Source organism: Bubalus bubalis, chromosome 15 (assembly GCF_019923935.1).
Source record: "Bubalus bubalis isolate 160015118507 breed Murrah chromosome 15, NDDB_SH_1, whole genome shotgun sequence".
In the NCBI taxonomy this organism is placed as follows: domain Eukaryota; kingdom Metazoa; phylum Chordata; class Mammalia; order Artiodactyla; family Bovidae; genus Bubalus; species Bubalus bubalis.
Genome location: NC_059171.1, coordinates 46,507,350 through 46,525,163, shown reverse-complemented (window position 1 = coordinate 46,525,163; position 17,814 = coordinate 46,507,350). Strand labels below are relative to the sequence as shown.

At 40.8% G+C, this 17,814-nt stretch overlaps 1 protein-coding gene and 1 pseudogene across 1 annotated transcript in view; one reads left to right on the top strand and one right to left on the bottom strand.

Annotated features, from left to right (window-relative positions):
- The window catches only part of TRPA1 (transient receptor potential cation channel subfamily A member 1), a 56,545-nt gene that overhangs the window by 27,167 nt on the left and 11,564 nt on the right, over positions 1–17,814 (bottom strand). Inside the window, exons 4-8 of the mRNA XM_006047233.4 lie at positions 9,269–9,376; positions 5,407–5,515; positions 5,073–5,218; positions 4,479–4,615; positions 1,744–1,792 (exon numbers count right to left, since the gene is read on the bottom strand). Coding sequence (XP_006047295.2) covers positions 1,744–1,792; positions 4,479–4,615; positions 5,073–5,218; positions 5,407–5,515; positions 9,269–9,376 — 549 coding nt within the window. The remainder of the gene's footprint in view (positions 1–1,743; positions 1,793–4,478; positions 4,616–5,072; positions 5,219–5,406; positions 5,516–9,268; positions 9,377–17,814) is intronic.
- On the top strand, positions 11,861–12,718 carry LOC102396718 (annotated as a pseudogene).

The following is a 17,814-nucleotide window of genomic DNA, read 5'->3' as shown; positions in this document are numbered from 1 at the left end:
TCATTGTTTGAAAGCTGGCACGGAGGCAGCGGGGGTAGAAGATTATAATGGAAGGTGAAGGGCACACTTGCTTTCTGTCCCGCCTGCACCTGCAAGCCACTTGTACTGAAGGGGGGTTGACAGAGTCAACAAGCCTGACCCTTTCCCAGGACTGGGTCACAGGAGAGCATTCCTTGCCATGAACCTATCAACTCCCCACAAAAAATATGCATTGATATGGGCATCAAAAGTACACTCTGGTACTTCTAGCTTCCTGGCAATGAGGTTTGGCCATTATGCATTCATATACAATATACCCTATTTGTGAATGTATCAAGTATCTTTTTTTTTTCTTCTAGTTTTATTGAAATATAATTGACATGTTGTTGTTCAGTTGCTAAGTCATGGCCAACTCTTGGTGACCCCATGGACTGCAGGACTCCAGGCTACTCTGTTCTCCACTATTTCCCAGAGCTTGCTCAAATTGATGTCCATCGAATCAATGATGCTATCTAACCATTTCATCCTCCACCACCCTCTTCTCCTTTTGCCTTCAATCTTTCCCAGCATCAGGGTCTTTTCCAATGAGTTGGCTCTTTACATAAGGTGGCCAAGTATTGGAGCTTCAGCTTTAGCATCAGTTCTTCCAAGGTGGTTCAGACAGTAAAGAATTTTCCTGCAATGCCAGAGGCCCAGGTTTGACCCCTGGATCAGGAATATCCCCTGGAAAAGAGAATGGCAACCCACTCCAGTATTCTTGCCTGGAAAATTCCATGGACAGAGGAGACTGGTGGGCTTATGGGGTCACAGAGAGTTGGACACGACTGAGTGACTAAAACCTTCGCTTTCATAACTGACATATAGCACTGAATAAGTTTAAGGTGTGTGGCATAATAATTGGACTTACAGATATCATGTAGTGATTATCACAGTAAGCTTAGTGTACATCCCTCATCTCAGAGATACAAAATTAAAGACATAGAAAAAATTTTCAAAATGTTTTGCAAATGTATCAATCATCTTTTTGTAAACTCTTTTGCTTGTAGGCAAGAAATCAAAGAGAAAAACAACTATTGTATATTAATGCATATGTGTAGATTATAGAGCAATGGTACAGATGAACCTATTTGCAGGCAGGAATGAAGATGTAGAGAACAGATGTGTGGACACAGGGGTAGGAAAGGGTGGATGAACTGGGAGAATGGTATAGACATATATACTGCTGCTGCTGCTGCTAAGTCGCTTCAGTCGTGTCCAACTCTGTGCGACCCCATAAACAGAAGCCCACCAGGCTCCCCCGTCCCTGGGATTCTCCAGGCAAGAAGACTGGAGTGGGTTGCCATTTCCTTCTCCAGTGCATGAAAGTGAAAAGTGAAAGTGAAGTCGCTCAGTCGTGTCCGACTCTTAGCGACCCCACGGACTGCAGCCTACCAGGCTCCTCTGTCCCTGGGATTTTCCAGGCAAGAACACTGGAGTGGGTTGCCACTGCCTTCTCCATGTGTAAAACAGCACAGGAACCTCAGCTTGGTGCTCTGTGGTGACCTAGATGGATGGGATGGGGGAGTGGGATCCAAGAGGAGGAGGATGTGTGTATACTCATAGCTGATTCACTTAATTGTACAGCAGAAACTAACACAATATTGTGAAGCAAGTATAACCCAATTTGAAAAATTTGATTGAATTTTGAAGATTCATGGTATGTAATTATATGATTTTTCAACCATAAATAGTAGTAAAAAATAAATCTGTCAAAGAAATAGTTACCACTGAAATTAAGTAGTCAGCTAGTTCATGGTGATCAAATAATGAGGCTCTGCAAAAAAAGAATTATAAGCATATTAAGGAACTATTGATATAAATATACACAATAAAGCTACTATTCAATATATTCAGAAAGTGAATTTAAAGGATCATTGAATAACATGATAAAAGGCTAGGGAGTTAATAACCTTTCAAAATCTACAATTGGATTCTGATGAGGGTAACTTTTCAAGTAGGAGTAATAGAGAAAGATCAAATACATCACAAGATTTTCTTCCTCATCTTTCTGCAAACCTATTTTCTCCTTGTAAAAAAACCATCATGGACATGTTCTGAAGTGAAGAGTAAAATCTGTCCTAAAAGTTTAAAATAAAAGGCCAAAAAACTGGCTATTACCACTGTGACCATGAGAAATAGCAACAATTGCGTACAAGGTACAGCTAAGATTTACCTGCAGGGTTCACAATGCCCCTTTGTTGGCAAAAGTTAACAAGGCAGTGTTAGAATTCCTAAAGTTTTAGGAAGCCAAAAAAACCCGATGGATATAATTGAAGTCACTTGGTATCATCTCACAAACAGCCATAAGGATAATGTTAATTAATACAGCAAATAGAGATTTTTAATCCATATTAAAGCATGACCATAACAAATGTTAATACCAATGATTTAAAAGTCTGTTTCCTAATGCAAATCTTATTTCTTTGTTCCTACTCAAGATTATCTCCTCTATTCTTAACGTTCTGTGTATAAGTCTTAGTATCAGCTTGCCAATTTTCATTCAAAATTCACAAGAGGTTACATTCTAAATGTTATTAGATATATTGAGTAATTTTAAGAGTCAAATAACGTTAACTTAAGGCCCCATTCGATTTGTTCTGTATCTTCTCAGTCTAGAGCTCTGGTGCTCCAAGTGTGGCCCGCACACCACTGAGATCTTTGCACTACAGTAGCAAAAGAAGCTGTAGACCAAGGAACAAACTTTCCCTTGAAGCTCAAGATGAACTCCAATGTCACTGGCTATTAAAAGGACATTCCAGGATCATAGATCAGCATTAGGTTCATCAGAATTGGACTGAACTAGTCCAAGAAATCTTCAGCCAACTCAAGTTGAAAGTGTCCAGCTAGTCCCCAGGCTAAGTATATTTTTTGATCAGGTAGGTGGATCTGTTATCCTAAAATAACTCCTTGTGCATATTTGTATATTAAAGCTCTAGGGTAAATGCACACATTTTAACTACACTCAGATCACTAGGTTTCTGAATTGGCTAAACATTGGCATCACAAAGAGTTCTTAAAAATTCCTGAGAGTCATCAGCAATTCTGATGTAATCTGAGTATGAATTAACGTTGGGATTTTATAAATTCCTCACAGGATTCTAACGTGTAGTAGCTTGAAAAATATCTGGCCTAGAGGTTAATCTGTCTACTGAGTTTTTGTTTTATTTCAATATTTGTTTTTTTTTTCCTGTCTAGGGTTTCCAACTGCATCTTTTACACATCACCAATCTTTGATTCATAAATGCCAATTTGTTTTCCATAATGCCTTCTCTTAATACATTTACTTTACATAACTGACCATTCCTTCTTTTAAATTTCTGAAAGTTTTAAATACCTTTATTATGAAATTATTTATAAATTGCCCTGTTATTTCTATTCCTTTGGAAGTAAATTAGCCTTTTGTCAATTTGATTGTCATAATCTTATGAATTTCCTTTATGCTACCAAATTTTAGTTTGCAAACTCATCCTGCATGGAAGTTCCTTGGAGTTCCTTCTGTTCATGCGTAGCCTATTATGGCTAGTGGTTTTGCTAATGTGTACACTCACGCCTCCATCTCCCCAGTTTAGAACCAGATCTTATATTGGTAGCTAGAGTTTCTTTTTCACTGTGGGATAGTGTAGATTTCTTGGTTCAGTTACTTATTGAGACTATCTCAGTTCTTCTGCCATTCCAAGCTTCTAGCTCTGCCTCCATGAGTGTTGTGTGTGTGTGTGAGAGAGAGACAGACAGACAGATAGAGACAGAGAGAGATGGTGAGAGATAGAGACAGAGAGACAGCAAAGCCCCTTCTCAGCCATTTCTTTCACTCACATAGGGAACAGCCAGTTTTTGTCTTCTCAAGGAATTGAACACTCAGTCTACACTGCCTGTTTCCTGTCTTAGCAGCTAGTAAGCCTATAATTTCAGATGCTTTTATCTGATGTGTATTTCTGTTAAACTCAACAGAAGTATTTATCTTCTTTGGAGCTTGGCTATCATTCCTTAAGACTAAGTACATATATGTTTTGAGAACTTTTACATGTAATTGTGGGACTACATGGAAACGGAAATCAGGTGGGAAAAGTGGACCACTCATATGTATCTGTTCCATTATCCCCCCTGAGAATGAAGATAACACATATGTGAGGACCTGAAACAGGTTAGAAAGGTTTTGAAAAGCCATGTATGTTGACCTCCTGAGCATATAAGAAGTGAATCGAGCCTATAGCCACTGGACAAAGAACTGATCCAGAATATTCCACTGGAGAGTTTATCCTATGAAAATCTGTTCAACTTTGTATTTTTGATTCCAGAGGAACATAGAGATTGCAGTTGAACCACAGGATCTTTGTTATCTCTGCTCTTTTCTTTTGAACTATGGAGTCTCTGCTACCATAAGCAGTAACTTTGTCTTGTCTTCTTAATTAAATACATGAAGACGAAAAATCTGTACTCAGAATGATAGGAGGGAAACTTGCCTGTGAAGCAGTGTCTCGTGATTTCCATCCACCTCATTAACAATATCGCTGTTGCCAGAATAGGAAGATACCATCAGCTTAACAATCTCAGTGGCTCCCTGGGTGGCAGCAAAATGAAGGGCTGTGCACTTCCCTTTCTGTAAAGAGTTTTGATATCAGCATCAATCAATATTCCGTCCCAATTTAAGGATCAAACCTAAATTCAGTTGTTTTTTTCTTCCCCGTCCAACAAAACCAAGGAGTATGGAATTTAAGATGGCAAAGGGTAATCAGTTTCACCTATTGAGAAGCCTCAATATTAAAGTCATAGCTAGCAACTTTATTTCCTTGCAAGGTGACAGTTCTTGACAGCTCTGACTGTACTTAGCTTCTATCATCAGTGTCTTTATCTCTACTGTATCTGTATCTGTGTTTGCAATTGTCTTTGGTAGCTTTCAAAATTCTTTAGATAGACTAAAATTTGAGAGAATCTCTTGTTCTGCTTTTGCATGAATAGCAGGAAGTAACATCTATCCAAATTAACTGTGAAAGAGCTGTAGGGCACTTTGGCAAATAGAACATGAACAATTCTACAGGAGGAATCTGAACAGTTACCTCTAGCAGGTCCAGCTGTGCACCATTGTCCAGGCACATTTTAATCATGTCCAAGTCCCCACTTTGAACTGCCATGTGGAGAGGACTGGCTTTCCCACTGTTCACAAAGTTAATGTGAGACAGTCTGCTATACCCATGTTCCTCACCTTTAGGAGAAAATAAAATTCAAGAGAATAAATACTATAAATAAATAAAAGGTATTTTTTTTTAGAAAGAAGAAAGGACTTTTAGACTTGCATAAAAGCCCAGGTATAAATCATATTAAATATTTCTCAATAGCATCCACCAAAATAGGCTTCCTTATAGTACATAATGGAGGAAAGCTTCTACTCACCAAACTTTAATATTATTTCCATGCATTTTTTGGCACCTGAAAATGCTGCCTGGTGAATAGGGAAGCACCCCCATTTATTTGATTTACATGGCTTAGCCCCTTTATTTAACTGGAACAAAAGAAAGAACAAAAGAAATAAATGACAAAGATTAAACCCATCACAAGGATGGACAAGAATTTATATGCCTCTCCCATAACTTTTCGCTACTCTGTGCCCATGTAAAATTATTTACATAGAAAAGCTTTGTATGGTATGAAATCTGGACAAAAAGGTAATTTTGGAACTAGGCTAACATTCTGAACTAGAGACACTTTAAATTTTCTAATGATAAAGTAACAACATAGACACAAAAATTTCAACTTGATCTTCCACCAAAGTCAACACATTTTTTAGTGAAATTAAAGAGATTTTAAAAAGCATTATCATGACTGCTCCTATACCCATTCTCATTTCCTTATACAAATAAAGTGATAATATTTCCCAGATCATTTTCCTGTCATTTGTGCAATTAACAAATGATTAGACCAGCACTTGTATTAAATCATGAAAATCAGACCTTTTCACTAATGAATGTTCTCTACTAAAAAGTTGTTAAAATGGACAGAATGGTATATTACCTTCACCTCTGAGTTAACCATTCTCAATCACCATTTTCTATAGAACACTGGAGTTCAGTTTTAAGTACCTCTTACCACAAAATGAGAGATTTTGAAAAAGCAAAAAAGTGTGAAGAAGCAAATACATGTATCATCTTGCTTTCTAGGGACAGCGTTGTTTTATATTTTAGAAGACAATATTTTCTGTCTTCTTTGCATAAGTAATATTTACATGTATACTATGTGATCACATTATTTTTAAAAGTATTTTATTTAATATTCTTAAATTATGTGATTTTATTAAATACATATTCCATTTGGGGGTACACAAAACTTCATACAATGAATCCCTATTACTGAATTTCAACTTTTTCTCAGTTTTCTCTGCTATATATAACACTGGTGTTAATATCAGTGATATCTTTAATTATCTCCTTGAGATGTATTCCAAGAATTGGGATTGATGAGTCAAAATACATTTGTGCCAACAGTGACTGAAATTCCCCAACTCATTACATTTTCTAACACTCATTACATTTTCTAACACTCATTACATTTTCAATCAATAAGGAATTTTTGTCCTTTCAATTTAAGAGATTAAAAAAAAACTCATTGTTTTAATATCTTTCTCTTTGATTATTAGAGAAATTAAATAAACTTTATGTGCCCCTTGCCAGTTTTCTATGGAGTACTGTCTTTTTCTTATAAATCTGTGAAAATACAGATAATTTTATATCCATTTAAAGATAAACAGATCAATATAATTATATGCTTTGTTAGCTCAGGTCAATCAAGGGATTATAATCTAATCTAATACTGAACTCTCCATTCAGTCCCTGGATAAGGCCAATGTGGTATTACATGGTACTTTTCATTATTTTGATGAATTAATTGCTAGTATTTTTAAGACTGCATCTATGTGAAATTGATCTATGTTTTTCTTTGGGGGGAGCTCTCAGGTTTTGGAGTTATTATGTCTACTTCATAAAACTAATCTGCACAATGTCACTCTTTTCTTGTGCTACAGGAAGATTACCTGAAACAGAAACTTCTTTGCAAGTTTGAAAGAAACTATAAAATCTATAAAAGCATATATTAGCTGGTTCCAGAGCTTTAACAAATATTAGCAATGCTTTTTTTTCCTAAATACTTCCCTTACAGATATTTAATTTTGTAGTCAATTTTAACACTTTAATTACAGTCAGTTATTTATCCATTGGGCTTCCCTGGTGGCTCAGATGGTAAAGAGTATAACTGCCTGCAATGCAGGAGACCTGGTTCAATCTGTGGGTTGGGAAGATCCCCTGGAGTAGAAAATGGTACTCTTGCCTGGAGAATCCCATGGACTGGGAAGCCTGGCTGGCTATGTATAGTCCATGGGGTCGCAAAGAGTCGGACACAACTGAGCAACTAAGCACAGCACATTTATCCATTAAAAATCATTTTCAAATTTTTAGGATAGGATTGCATACTGATCTTTTGCCATTTACAAATTCTATTTCATATTCAATTAAATCCTTTTGCTATTTCTAATTTTGTTGATTTTTGCTTGAGGTTTTTCCATTGTGGTTGGCTGGTTGTTGGTTTAGTTGCTAAGTTGTGTCCGACTCTTGTGACCCCATGGACTAGCCCACCAGGCTTCTCTCTCCATGGAATTTCCCAGTATAAGCTGTCATGATTGGACCAAAAAAAGTTAAATCTTTTTAAATTCTTTTTTTGGTCCAATCATGACAGCTTATAAGAATATATATTTTCATCCAAGTATATTTAGTAAATATGTTAGAAGGTATTTGTAATTTGAAATATCCCACAGATAGTCTGAAATTATTTTATTTCATTTTATTTACTCCCTGGAGGTAGTGGAGAGGGAAAATCAAGTGCTAAAAATAGAAAATCTGGCCTGAATAATGTACAAGTGATTGAGGAATATTTAAAAGAAAGCTCTTTGATGAAATTCTAATACCACACTCAGAAGGGGCACTCCGTGGAGCAGGACTCAGCCATGGTGATAGATACCTGAAGAGTCGGACTGGATCATCCCGAGAAATCTCACTGGAGAGAAGGCTGGCTCTTCTTGTCAGGCTATGGCTGAGGAGCTCAGTCAATATATCATGCCAGGGTCCCTTTCTGAGAACCCACTGCAGCTGTTTCTTCTCATCTTGGAAACAGATATGGGGCTGTTTCTCCTGGCTTTTATTGCAGGGCCCAACAATAATTTTGCAAATAACAATCTTCATCTTTCCTTTGATGATTCAGAAGTTCAGAGTCCCAAGTATGATTCACCATTATGCACATACAAGCCATTATGCTTTGTCTTTTGTATTCTGGGCTTCCCTGATAGCTCAGCTGGTAGAGAATCTGCCTGCAATGCAGGAGACCCCGGTTTGATTCCTGGGTCAGGAAGTACTCCTGGACAAGGGACAGGCTACTCACTCCAGTATTCTTGGGCTCCCCTGGTGGCTCAGCTGGTAAACAATCCACCCACAATGCAGGAGACCTGGGTTTGATCCCTGGGTTGGGAAGATCCCCTGGAGAAGGGAAAGGCTACCCACCCCAGTAGTCCATGGGATCACAGAGAGTCAGATATGATTGAATGACTTGCACATTCACTTTCATTCTAGGTCTGACCACCAGTTTCACATTAATTTTTCTTGTCGATATTTTCTTTTCACTTCAGTCATCTCACGTTTTCTGTAATGCTTTCCTATTTGTCTTCCAGAAGAAATTTCAGACTCTTAAGATTTAAGAGGTGTGCTCATTTGCTTCAGTTGTGTCCGACTCTTTGTGACCCCATGGACTACAGTCCACCAGGCTCCTCTGTCCATGGGATTCTCCAGGCAAGAATATCAGAGTGGCTTGCGTTGCCCTCCTCCAGGGAACCTTCCTGACCCAGGGATTGAACCCTAGTGACCTGCATTGCAGCCAGATTCTTTACCTGCTGAGCCATCAAGGAAGCCCTAAGGGGTGTGAACATGTACTCAAACTCATAGAACTATTTTTTTCTGACACACTTTCTACATTTTATATTTTGCTAAAAGAGAAACTGAAAATAGTTTTGTTTATTTTTTATTTTTTGGCCACACCACATGGCACGTGGGACCTTAGTTCCCTGGCCAGGGATCGAACCTGTGTCCCCTGCATTGGAAACATGGGGTCTTAACCACTGAACCACCGGGGAAGTCCCTGAAAGCTGTTTTAAAGAACAAAAATTCATGTTGTACTAAAGGATAAAGAAAACAGGAAAAAATATAAATAAAATACAAACCAAAAGCTGCATGGCTTCACTGTTATCTGTGAAACATGTGATTATCAGAGCTGTGTTTCCATTTTCTCCTTCCAGATTAACATCAGTACTGCTGTGCTCAATCAAGACCTACATTTAAAAGAGGGAATAGTCAGTCAAAAGTTAACCTGCAGGTTTTCAAATAGGGTATTTGTCTTCCACTGGATGTTAAGCTTTCAGTACCAGGAACCATGTCCTTATTCATCTTTTCCATCACTCTCCCATGGAATCTGACATAAAACCTTGTACCTAGTGGGTACTACAAAAATTTCTCATGTAGATGAAATAATGGCAATTTCTATAGCTCATAAGTTAAGCCAACATGGAGTTGTAGAATTGAAAATAGACTAAAAATCGTAAATGCTAAGTCACTTCACTCGTGTCCGACTCTGTGCAATCCCTTAGACGGCAGCCCACCGGGCTCCCCTGTCCCTGGGATTCTCCTGGCAAGAACACTGGAGTGGGTTGCCATTTCCTTCTCCAATGCATGAAAGTGAAAAGTGAAAGTGAAGTTGCTCAGTCGTGTCCGACTCTTAGTGACCCCATGGATTGCAGCCTACCAGGCTCCTCCATCTATAGGATTTTCCAGGCAAGAGTATTGGAGTGGGGTGCCATTGCCTTCTCCGAAAAAAATCGTAAATACTAGTTAACATTGCTCACTAAATATTTTTCACTTGTATTAAGTAAGCTATATATATATATATATATATGTATATAATTTTTACTGGAGTATAGTTGCTTTATAACATTCTGTTAGTTTCTGCTGTACAGCAAAGTGAATCAGGTATACACATATATCCCCTCTCCCTCGGCTTTCCTTCCCATTTAGGTGTCCACAGAGCAGTAAGTAGAGTTCCCTGTGCTATACAGCAGGCTCTCATTAGTTATCTATTTTATACATAATAGTGTATATATGTCAATCCCAGTTTTCCAATTTATCTTACCCTCTTCCCCCCGTTGGACTTCCCTGGTGGCTCAGACGGTAAAGCGTCCACCTGCAATGCAGGAGACCCGGGTTCAATCCCTGGGTCAGGAAGATCTCCTGCAGAAGGAAATGGCAACCCACTCCAGTATTCTTGCCTGGAAAATGCCATGGACTAAGGAGCCTGGTAGCCTACAGTCCATGGCGTCACAGAGTCGGACACAACTGAGCGACTTCACTTTCACTTTTCACTTCCCCCTTTGGTATCCATACCTTTGTTCTCTCCATCTGCATCTCTATTTCTGCTTTGCAAATAGTATCATCTGTACCATTTTTCTAGATTCCAGATATGTGATTTTAATATATGAGATTAACTAATATCTACCAAAAATAAATTGATGGAGCCAAAAAATAAATTGAGAATGTGTGGGTGGTGATAAGGGAGGAATGTAAGAAAGGAGAAGGAGAGAGAGAAGAGAGGGAGGGAGGGGGAAGCAAACATGGGAGGAAACTGTTTCCTTTTCCCATCTGGACATTTTTCTTTGACCCAGATTGCAAGTATTCTGGGAAATGTCCATTAAAACCCCGTTCCTTCCAGGAAAGAAGAGAGTCTCATGTAACAGAGATATAGCTTAACTCAATCGGTTCAAACTTAGTCTGGAACCAGAAACTCTTTCTCTGACGTAAGAAATGAGAATTCCTGCTAAAATGGTTAAGCAATTTTTCTAATGGGATTTAATTGAAGACCTGTTACCCCTTCATCTGGCTGACTCACAGCTGATTACTGACTAAGAATCTATTGATCTTGAACTAGTTTTCTTCTAACGAAATTTTTCTTACATAAATGTCTCTCTCAAAAGAGAAATCTCTGAATTAGCCTGCTAAAGGCCTTTTCTTTTGCAGCAAGACTCTGATAAAATTATATCAGGTGCTCACAACTAAGAAAGAATTTATTAAACAAGCTGTTTCCTAAAAACTCTGACTTACAAAAGAAGGCACACAGAGCTGCTAGTTAATAGAATATGTCCTGATGTGTCAGCAGATGAATCAGGCTTACTAATCAGCTCTTCTCATAAAGGAAAATTACACTGGAATTTTAGGCCATAAGAACACACAGGAAGATTATGGATGAAGGAAAATAAGAACACACAGTTCAGTCAATGGACCGGAGGCATCGCCTTCTATTCTTAACAAAGTCTGGATTGATTCGCATGTGAAGTAATCTACCCAAGCCCACAAGGAGAGGTTTTTTGTTTTTTGTTTTTTATCTCTGCCCTCTTAGAATCACAGCTCCTAGATTTGGAGCCTCTGTTAGGGTGTTTCTTCTCACTGCCACTAGCACAGTCTTTCCTAAAGCTGTGTTCAAGTGTAGGTGGCAGGGGGCCCAGAGAGAGCAACTAAACTGTGTGGGGAAGCGCCGGAAGCGCAGGGGGATGGGGCGGCGGGGACGCGAATCTGCCCGCGTTGGGGGGGCCGGGCCGCTGCCGTAGTCGCCGCGGCTGCCTCGTGACGTGGCACAGCCGAAGATTTAACGCCGGAGCCGGAGCTGCCCCGCCAGTCGCGGAGCAGGCCCTCACTCCGCTGGCCGGGAGCTTCTTCGGCCACGCCGGCTAGCGAACCGTCCCCGCAGCCGTCTTTCTTCCTCAGCAGCTCTTTTCCTCGCTGAGTTTTCTGGGACCGTAAAAGGAGAAGGTCCGGGGACGCCCCAAACCCCTTTTGCTCCTGCCCATTGCAAGTGCCACTACCCCCATGGCCCTCACCATCTCCTCCCCCTTCTCCCGCCTCTTCGGCAAGAAGCAGATGCGCATTTTGATGGTTGGATTGGATGCTGCTGGCAAGACGACCATTCTGCATAAACTGAAGTTAGGGGAGATAGTCACCACCATTCCTACCATTCGTTTTAATGTGGAAACAGTAGAATATAAGAACATTTGTTTCAAAGTATGGGATGTTGGTGGTCAAGATAAAATTAGGCCTCTCTGGAGACATTACTTTCAAAATACCCAGGGTCTTATTTTTGTGGTAGATAGCAATGATCGTGAAAGAATTCAGGAAGGAACAGAAGAGCTGCAGAAAATGCTTCAGGAAGATGAGTTGCGAGATGCAGTGTGGCTGCTTTTTGCGAACAAACAGGACTTGCCGAATGCTATGGCCATTAGTGAAATGACAGATAAATTAGTCTTCAGTCCCTTCGTAACAGAACATGGTATGTTCAAGCCACTTGGGCTACACAAGGAACCGGTCTGTATAAGGGACTTGACTGGCTGTCAAATGAGCTTTCAAAACGTTAAATGAAGCTGGATATCTAACCAAGGCCATGTTTGATTGAATTGGTCTAGGCTTGTTACAACAAAATTAGTTTGCATCTTGGTTATTAAACAGTATCTGGGACTGGTTCGGGCAGAATATTATTGCGTTTAAACTTATTTTGTTGCCAATTATTGTTTACCAAGTATAATGTTGCCATTTAGCAATATGCTTGGTTTTAAAGAGATTCTCCTTAACTTGGGGAAAAAGAAGTGTCCTCTTTTAATTTTACTTCCCTTAAGCCTAAATGCCTGGAGGTAGCTAATGTGACACCTTTTAAATAAATCCATTTTGAATTTTTTTTTTTTTTTGAGCCCACAAGGAATAATGTTTTAAAGTTACCCCCTGCTACTTTAATGATATCTTTATCATTCCTGGGACAGTCTGCTGATTTTAAAAAATGTAGCATTCCATTTGTATTTATTTTTCCCCCTTGCCAAAAAGATTTTTTAATACTGCTTGTACCAGCCAGGGAAATGCTCCAAAACACTATTCAGACCTTGCACTGAGGAACTTCTATTTCTCCCCCCATTTTTATTGACTCCTGGCTTCCATCAGCCAAGCTTACCTTGGTGTGGTTTGGATTTGATAATTAGTCCTGTGCTAGATGCAAAGAGTGCATATGGAGGTGATTTTTAATCTTCAGCAGACTGTCTTCCTTTATATTGTATCTTTTTTATGTTGCATGTTGCTTTTGGTGTCAGCCTCTTTGCCCAGTATATGATAGTTCTGCTGATGTTTTATTGTTTATTGGTGAACATATCTTCATTAAGAGTTTTTGGAAAACTCATCAAACTAAATGAATAAGTTTTCTTCATAACCCATTTGGAATTATTCCTAATAAAATGATAAAAACATTAAAAAAAAAACAACAACAATAAACTGTGTGTCTAGTTCAAGCTCAGTCATGACCAGACAAGTCTGGAGGGTGGCAGATGAGACCTCCAGAGATCCCTGTGATAAGAATCCAGGAAGCCTCATGGGAGGTCCAACTGTATCCTTTGGGGTTAAGCCAAGAACTAAGACCTGCAGTGCTACGGAGAAGCAAGGCCAGCCCCCAACCCCGGTCCAGTGTGCCCCAGGAAACACTATGCACACCAGTGGTATCTGTGTAAGAACTTGAGGTCACACAAGGTCACACATGGGTAACAGTTTTTTACTTTACAACCACAAGGCAGCCGTGGAAGGTTTGGGGGAAGGCTGGATAATGGAGATTGAAATTGGCAAAAGCTGGTGTTATAAATAGGGCTTCCCTGTGTCTCACAAGGTAAAGAATCTGCCTGCAATTGCAGGGTACAATCCCTGGGTCAGAAAGATCCCCTGGAGAAGGAAATGACATCGTACTCCAGTGTTCTTGCCTGGAGAATTCCATGGACAGAGGGAACCTGGCGGACTGTAGGTGGTATAAATGGGAGAGGCAGGCCCTGAGGATACAAGCGCACAGAGCTGCTGCTACTAAGTTGCTTCAGTCATGTCCGACTCTGTGTGACCCCATAGACGGCAGCCCACCAGGCTCCCCCATCCCTGGGATTCTCTAGGCAAGAATACTGGAGTGGGTTGCCATTTCCTTCTCCAATGCATGAAAGTGAAAAGTCAAAGTGAAGTCACTCAGTTGTGTCCGACTCTTAGCGACCCCATGGACTGCAGCCTACCAGGCTCCTCCGTCCATGGGATTTTCCAGGCAAGAGTACTGGAGTGGGGTGCCATTGCCTTGAGAGATCCTCCTAAATTCCTTCTCCTTCTTCTCTGGTGAAGCAAAAGGGCTTGAAAACATCTTTTGATGAAGTGATGGTTGGTAAGACTAAGCAAAGGAGAGACAACTAATTTCAGTTCCCTTACAACCCTATTTTTTTGTTGTTGTTGTTCTGGTGTCACAAAGGAAAATCTGTTATACCCACCATCTAGATTGTAAATCAATTATGGGTTTATTTCTAGACTTTCTTCTATTTCAGTGTGATACCTATCCTTCTGTATTTGTTAGCCTGAAGATTTGATTTCTAGTTAACAGTAGCTTTCAACTGTTACCTGCCTTTGAGTTCCCAAATCACACTTTCAGAGGTGAGATTAATTAAGTCAATGGGCATTTGTTCTTGAAAAGAGCCTTCAGAGGAAGCACAAGAGTTCATTGGGGAAACGTGGCATCTCTTGGGGGGAGGGGTCTGCACTCACTGGTGGCCCAGCATGGATGATACAGAAGTAGCATCAGGCTCATGAATAACGCAGACATCGACAGAAACTGACAGCCTATTGCCAAAGGCCTCTCCAATAACCTCTGCAAGGGGCTGTTCTGACTTGTCTTCTTAGGCACAGACACTTAAACTCTCCCCTTCCCCTTCAGCCAGAACGCCTTGTTACTAATTTATTCATTCAAGAGCCATCATTTAGCAGCAATGCTGAGGACTGGAGATGTTCCATTAGTCACACACAGTGTCTTCTTCCAGTATAAGCAGTCAGAGTGGGAGATGAGTATGTGAACATTTGATTGCTGTACCTTGTGCTAAGGATTATGGCAAAGCTACATACAGGGCACAAGAGGAGAGTGGAAAGAGGGCTCCTCTCACACCCTCTCTGCCTGGCTTACAGGAGCCAAGGACTCAGGGGGCTGAGAGGAAGGGGTCTGAACTAAGGAAGCATGGAATTCATGGACACCCCTGAGGTATTGTTGGTATATTATAGGCTGAGTAGGTTTGGATGTGGTGTGATAAACTGAATGTTTTTGTCCCTCAAAATTCATATATCAAAATCCTAATCCCCAGTGTGGTATTAAGAGGAGGGGCATTTGGGAAGTGCTTAGGTCTATAATGGAGAAGGCAATGGCACCCCACTCCAGTACTCTTGCCTGGAAAATCCCATGGACGGAGGAGCCTGGTAGGCTGCAGTCCATGGGGTCGCTAAGAGTCAGACATGACTGAGCAACTTCCCTTTCACTTTTCACTTTCATGCATCGGAGAAGGAAATGGCAGCCCACTCCAGTGTTCTTGCGTGGAGAATCCCAGGGACAGGGGAGCCTGGCGGGCTTCCGTCTATGGGGTCGCAGAGAGTCGGACACAACTGAAGCGACTTAGCAGTAGGTCTACAAGATGGAGTAGAAGGACGTGCACTCATCTTCTCCTGTAAGAACTCCAAAATTACAACTCACTGCTGAACAACCATTGACAGGAGAATGTTGGATCCCACCAAAAAAAGATACCACACGTCCAAGGGCAAAGGAGAAGCCTCAGCAAGATGGTAGGAGGGGTGAAATTCTGTTTAGAATCAAACCCCATACCTACCAGAGACACTCAGAGGGCTCAAACAAAACCTTGTGTACACCAGGAGACCCCACAGAGACTGAGCCATACTTGCCTCTGTCTGAGTGTCTTCTGCAGAGGTACAGGTCAGCAGTGCCTTGCCCCCAGAGGAGGGGCTCTGGGTGCAAGAGACCTGGGAATTGCATAAGTCCTCTTGGAAGAGGTTGCCATTAACCCTACCATAGAGCCGCCACAGCTTACACAGGACTGGGGAAACAGACTCTTGGAGGGCACAGACAAAACCTTCTGCACACCAGGACCCAGGAGAAAGGAGCAGTGACCTCACAAGAGACTGACCCAGACTTGCCTCTGAGTGGCCAGGAGTCTCTGGCAGAGGTGTGGGTTGGTGGTGGCCTGCTGCAGGGATGGGCGCACTGAGTGTGGCAGAGCATGCACGGGACCTTTGGAAGGAGGTCGCCATTGTCTTCATTACCTGCACCATAGTATGCTCTCAGGTCAAACAACAGGGAGGGAACACAGCCCCGCCCATCAACAGAAAATTGGATTAAAGATTTACTGAGCATGGCCCCACCCATCAAAACAAGACCCAGTTTCCCCCATAGTCAGTCTCTCCCATCAGGAAGCTTCCATAAGCCTCTTGTCCTTATCCCTCAGAGGGCAGACAGAATGAAAACCACAACCACAGAAAATGTATCCAACTGATCACATGGACCACAGCCTTGTCTAATTCAATGAAACTATGAACCATGCCGTAGGGCAACCCAAGACAGACAGGTCGTGGTGGAGAGTTCTGACAAAATGTGGTCCACTGGAGAAGGGAATGGCAAACCACTTCAGTATTCTTGCCTTGAGAACCCCATGAACAGTATGAAAAGGCAAAATGATAGGATACTGAAAGAGAAACTCCCCAGGTCAGTAGGTGCCCAATATGCTACTGGAGATCAGTGGAGAAATAACTCCAGAAAAGAATAAAGGGATGGAGCGAAAGCAAAAACAATACCCAGCTGTGGATATGACTGGTGACAGAAGCAAGGTCCAATGCTATAAAAAAAAACATTGCATAGGAACCTGGAATGTTAGGTCCATGAATCAAGGCAAATTGGAAATGGTCAAAGAGGAGATGGTAAGAATGAACATCGACATTTTAGTAATCAGTGAACTAAAATGGACTGAAATGGGTGAATTTAACTCAGATGACCATTATATCTAGTACTGTTGGCAAGAATCCCTTAGAAGAAATGGAGTAGCCTCATAAGTCAAGAGAAGAATCCAAAACGTAGTTTTTGGGTGCAGTCTTAAAAATGACAGACTGATCTCTGTTCCTTTCCAAGGCAAACCATTCAATATCACAGTAATCCAAGTCTATACCCCAACCAGTAATGCTGAAGAAGCTGAGGTTGAATGGTTCTATGAAAACCTATAAGACCTCCTAGAACTAACACCAAAAGAGATGACCTTTTCATTATAGGGGGCTGGAATGCAAAAGTATGAAGTCAAGGGATACCTGGAGTAACAGGCAAATTAGGCCTTGGAGTACAAAATGAAGCAGGGCAAAGGCTAACAGAGTTTTGCCAAGAAAATGTACTGGTCATAGCAAACACCCTCTTCCAACAACATGAGACAAGACTCTACACGTGGACATCACCAGATGGTCAACACCAAAATCAGATTGATTATATTCTTTGTAGCCAAAGATGGAGAAGCTCTATACAATCAGCAAAAACAAGACTGGGAGCTGACTGTGACTCAGATCATGAACTCTTTATTGCAAAATTCAGACTTAAATTGAAGAAAGTAGGGGAAACCACTAGACCATTCAGGTATGACCTAAATCAAATCCCTTACAATTATATAGTAGAAGTGACACATAGATTCAACAGATTAGATATGATAGACAGAGTGCCTGAAGAACTATGCATGGAGTTTCGTGACATTGTACAGTAGCCAGTGATCAAGACCATCCCAAAGAAAAAGAAATGCAAAAGGCAAAATAGCTGTCTGAGGAGGCCTTACAAATAGCTGAGAAAAGAACAGAAGCAAAAAGCAAA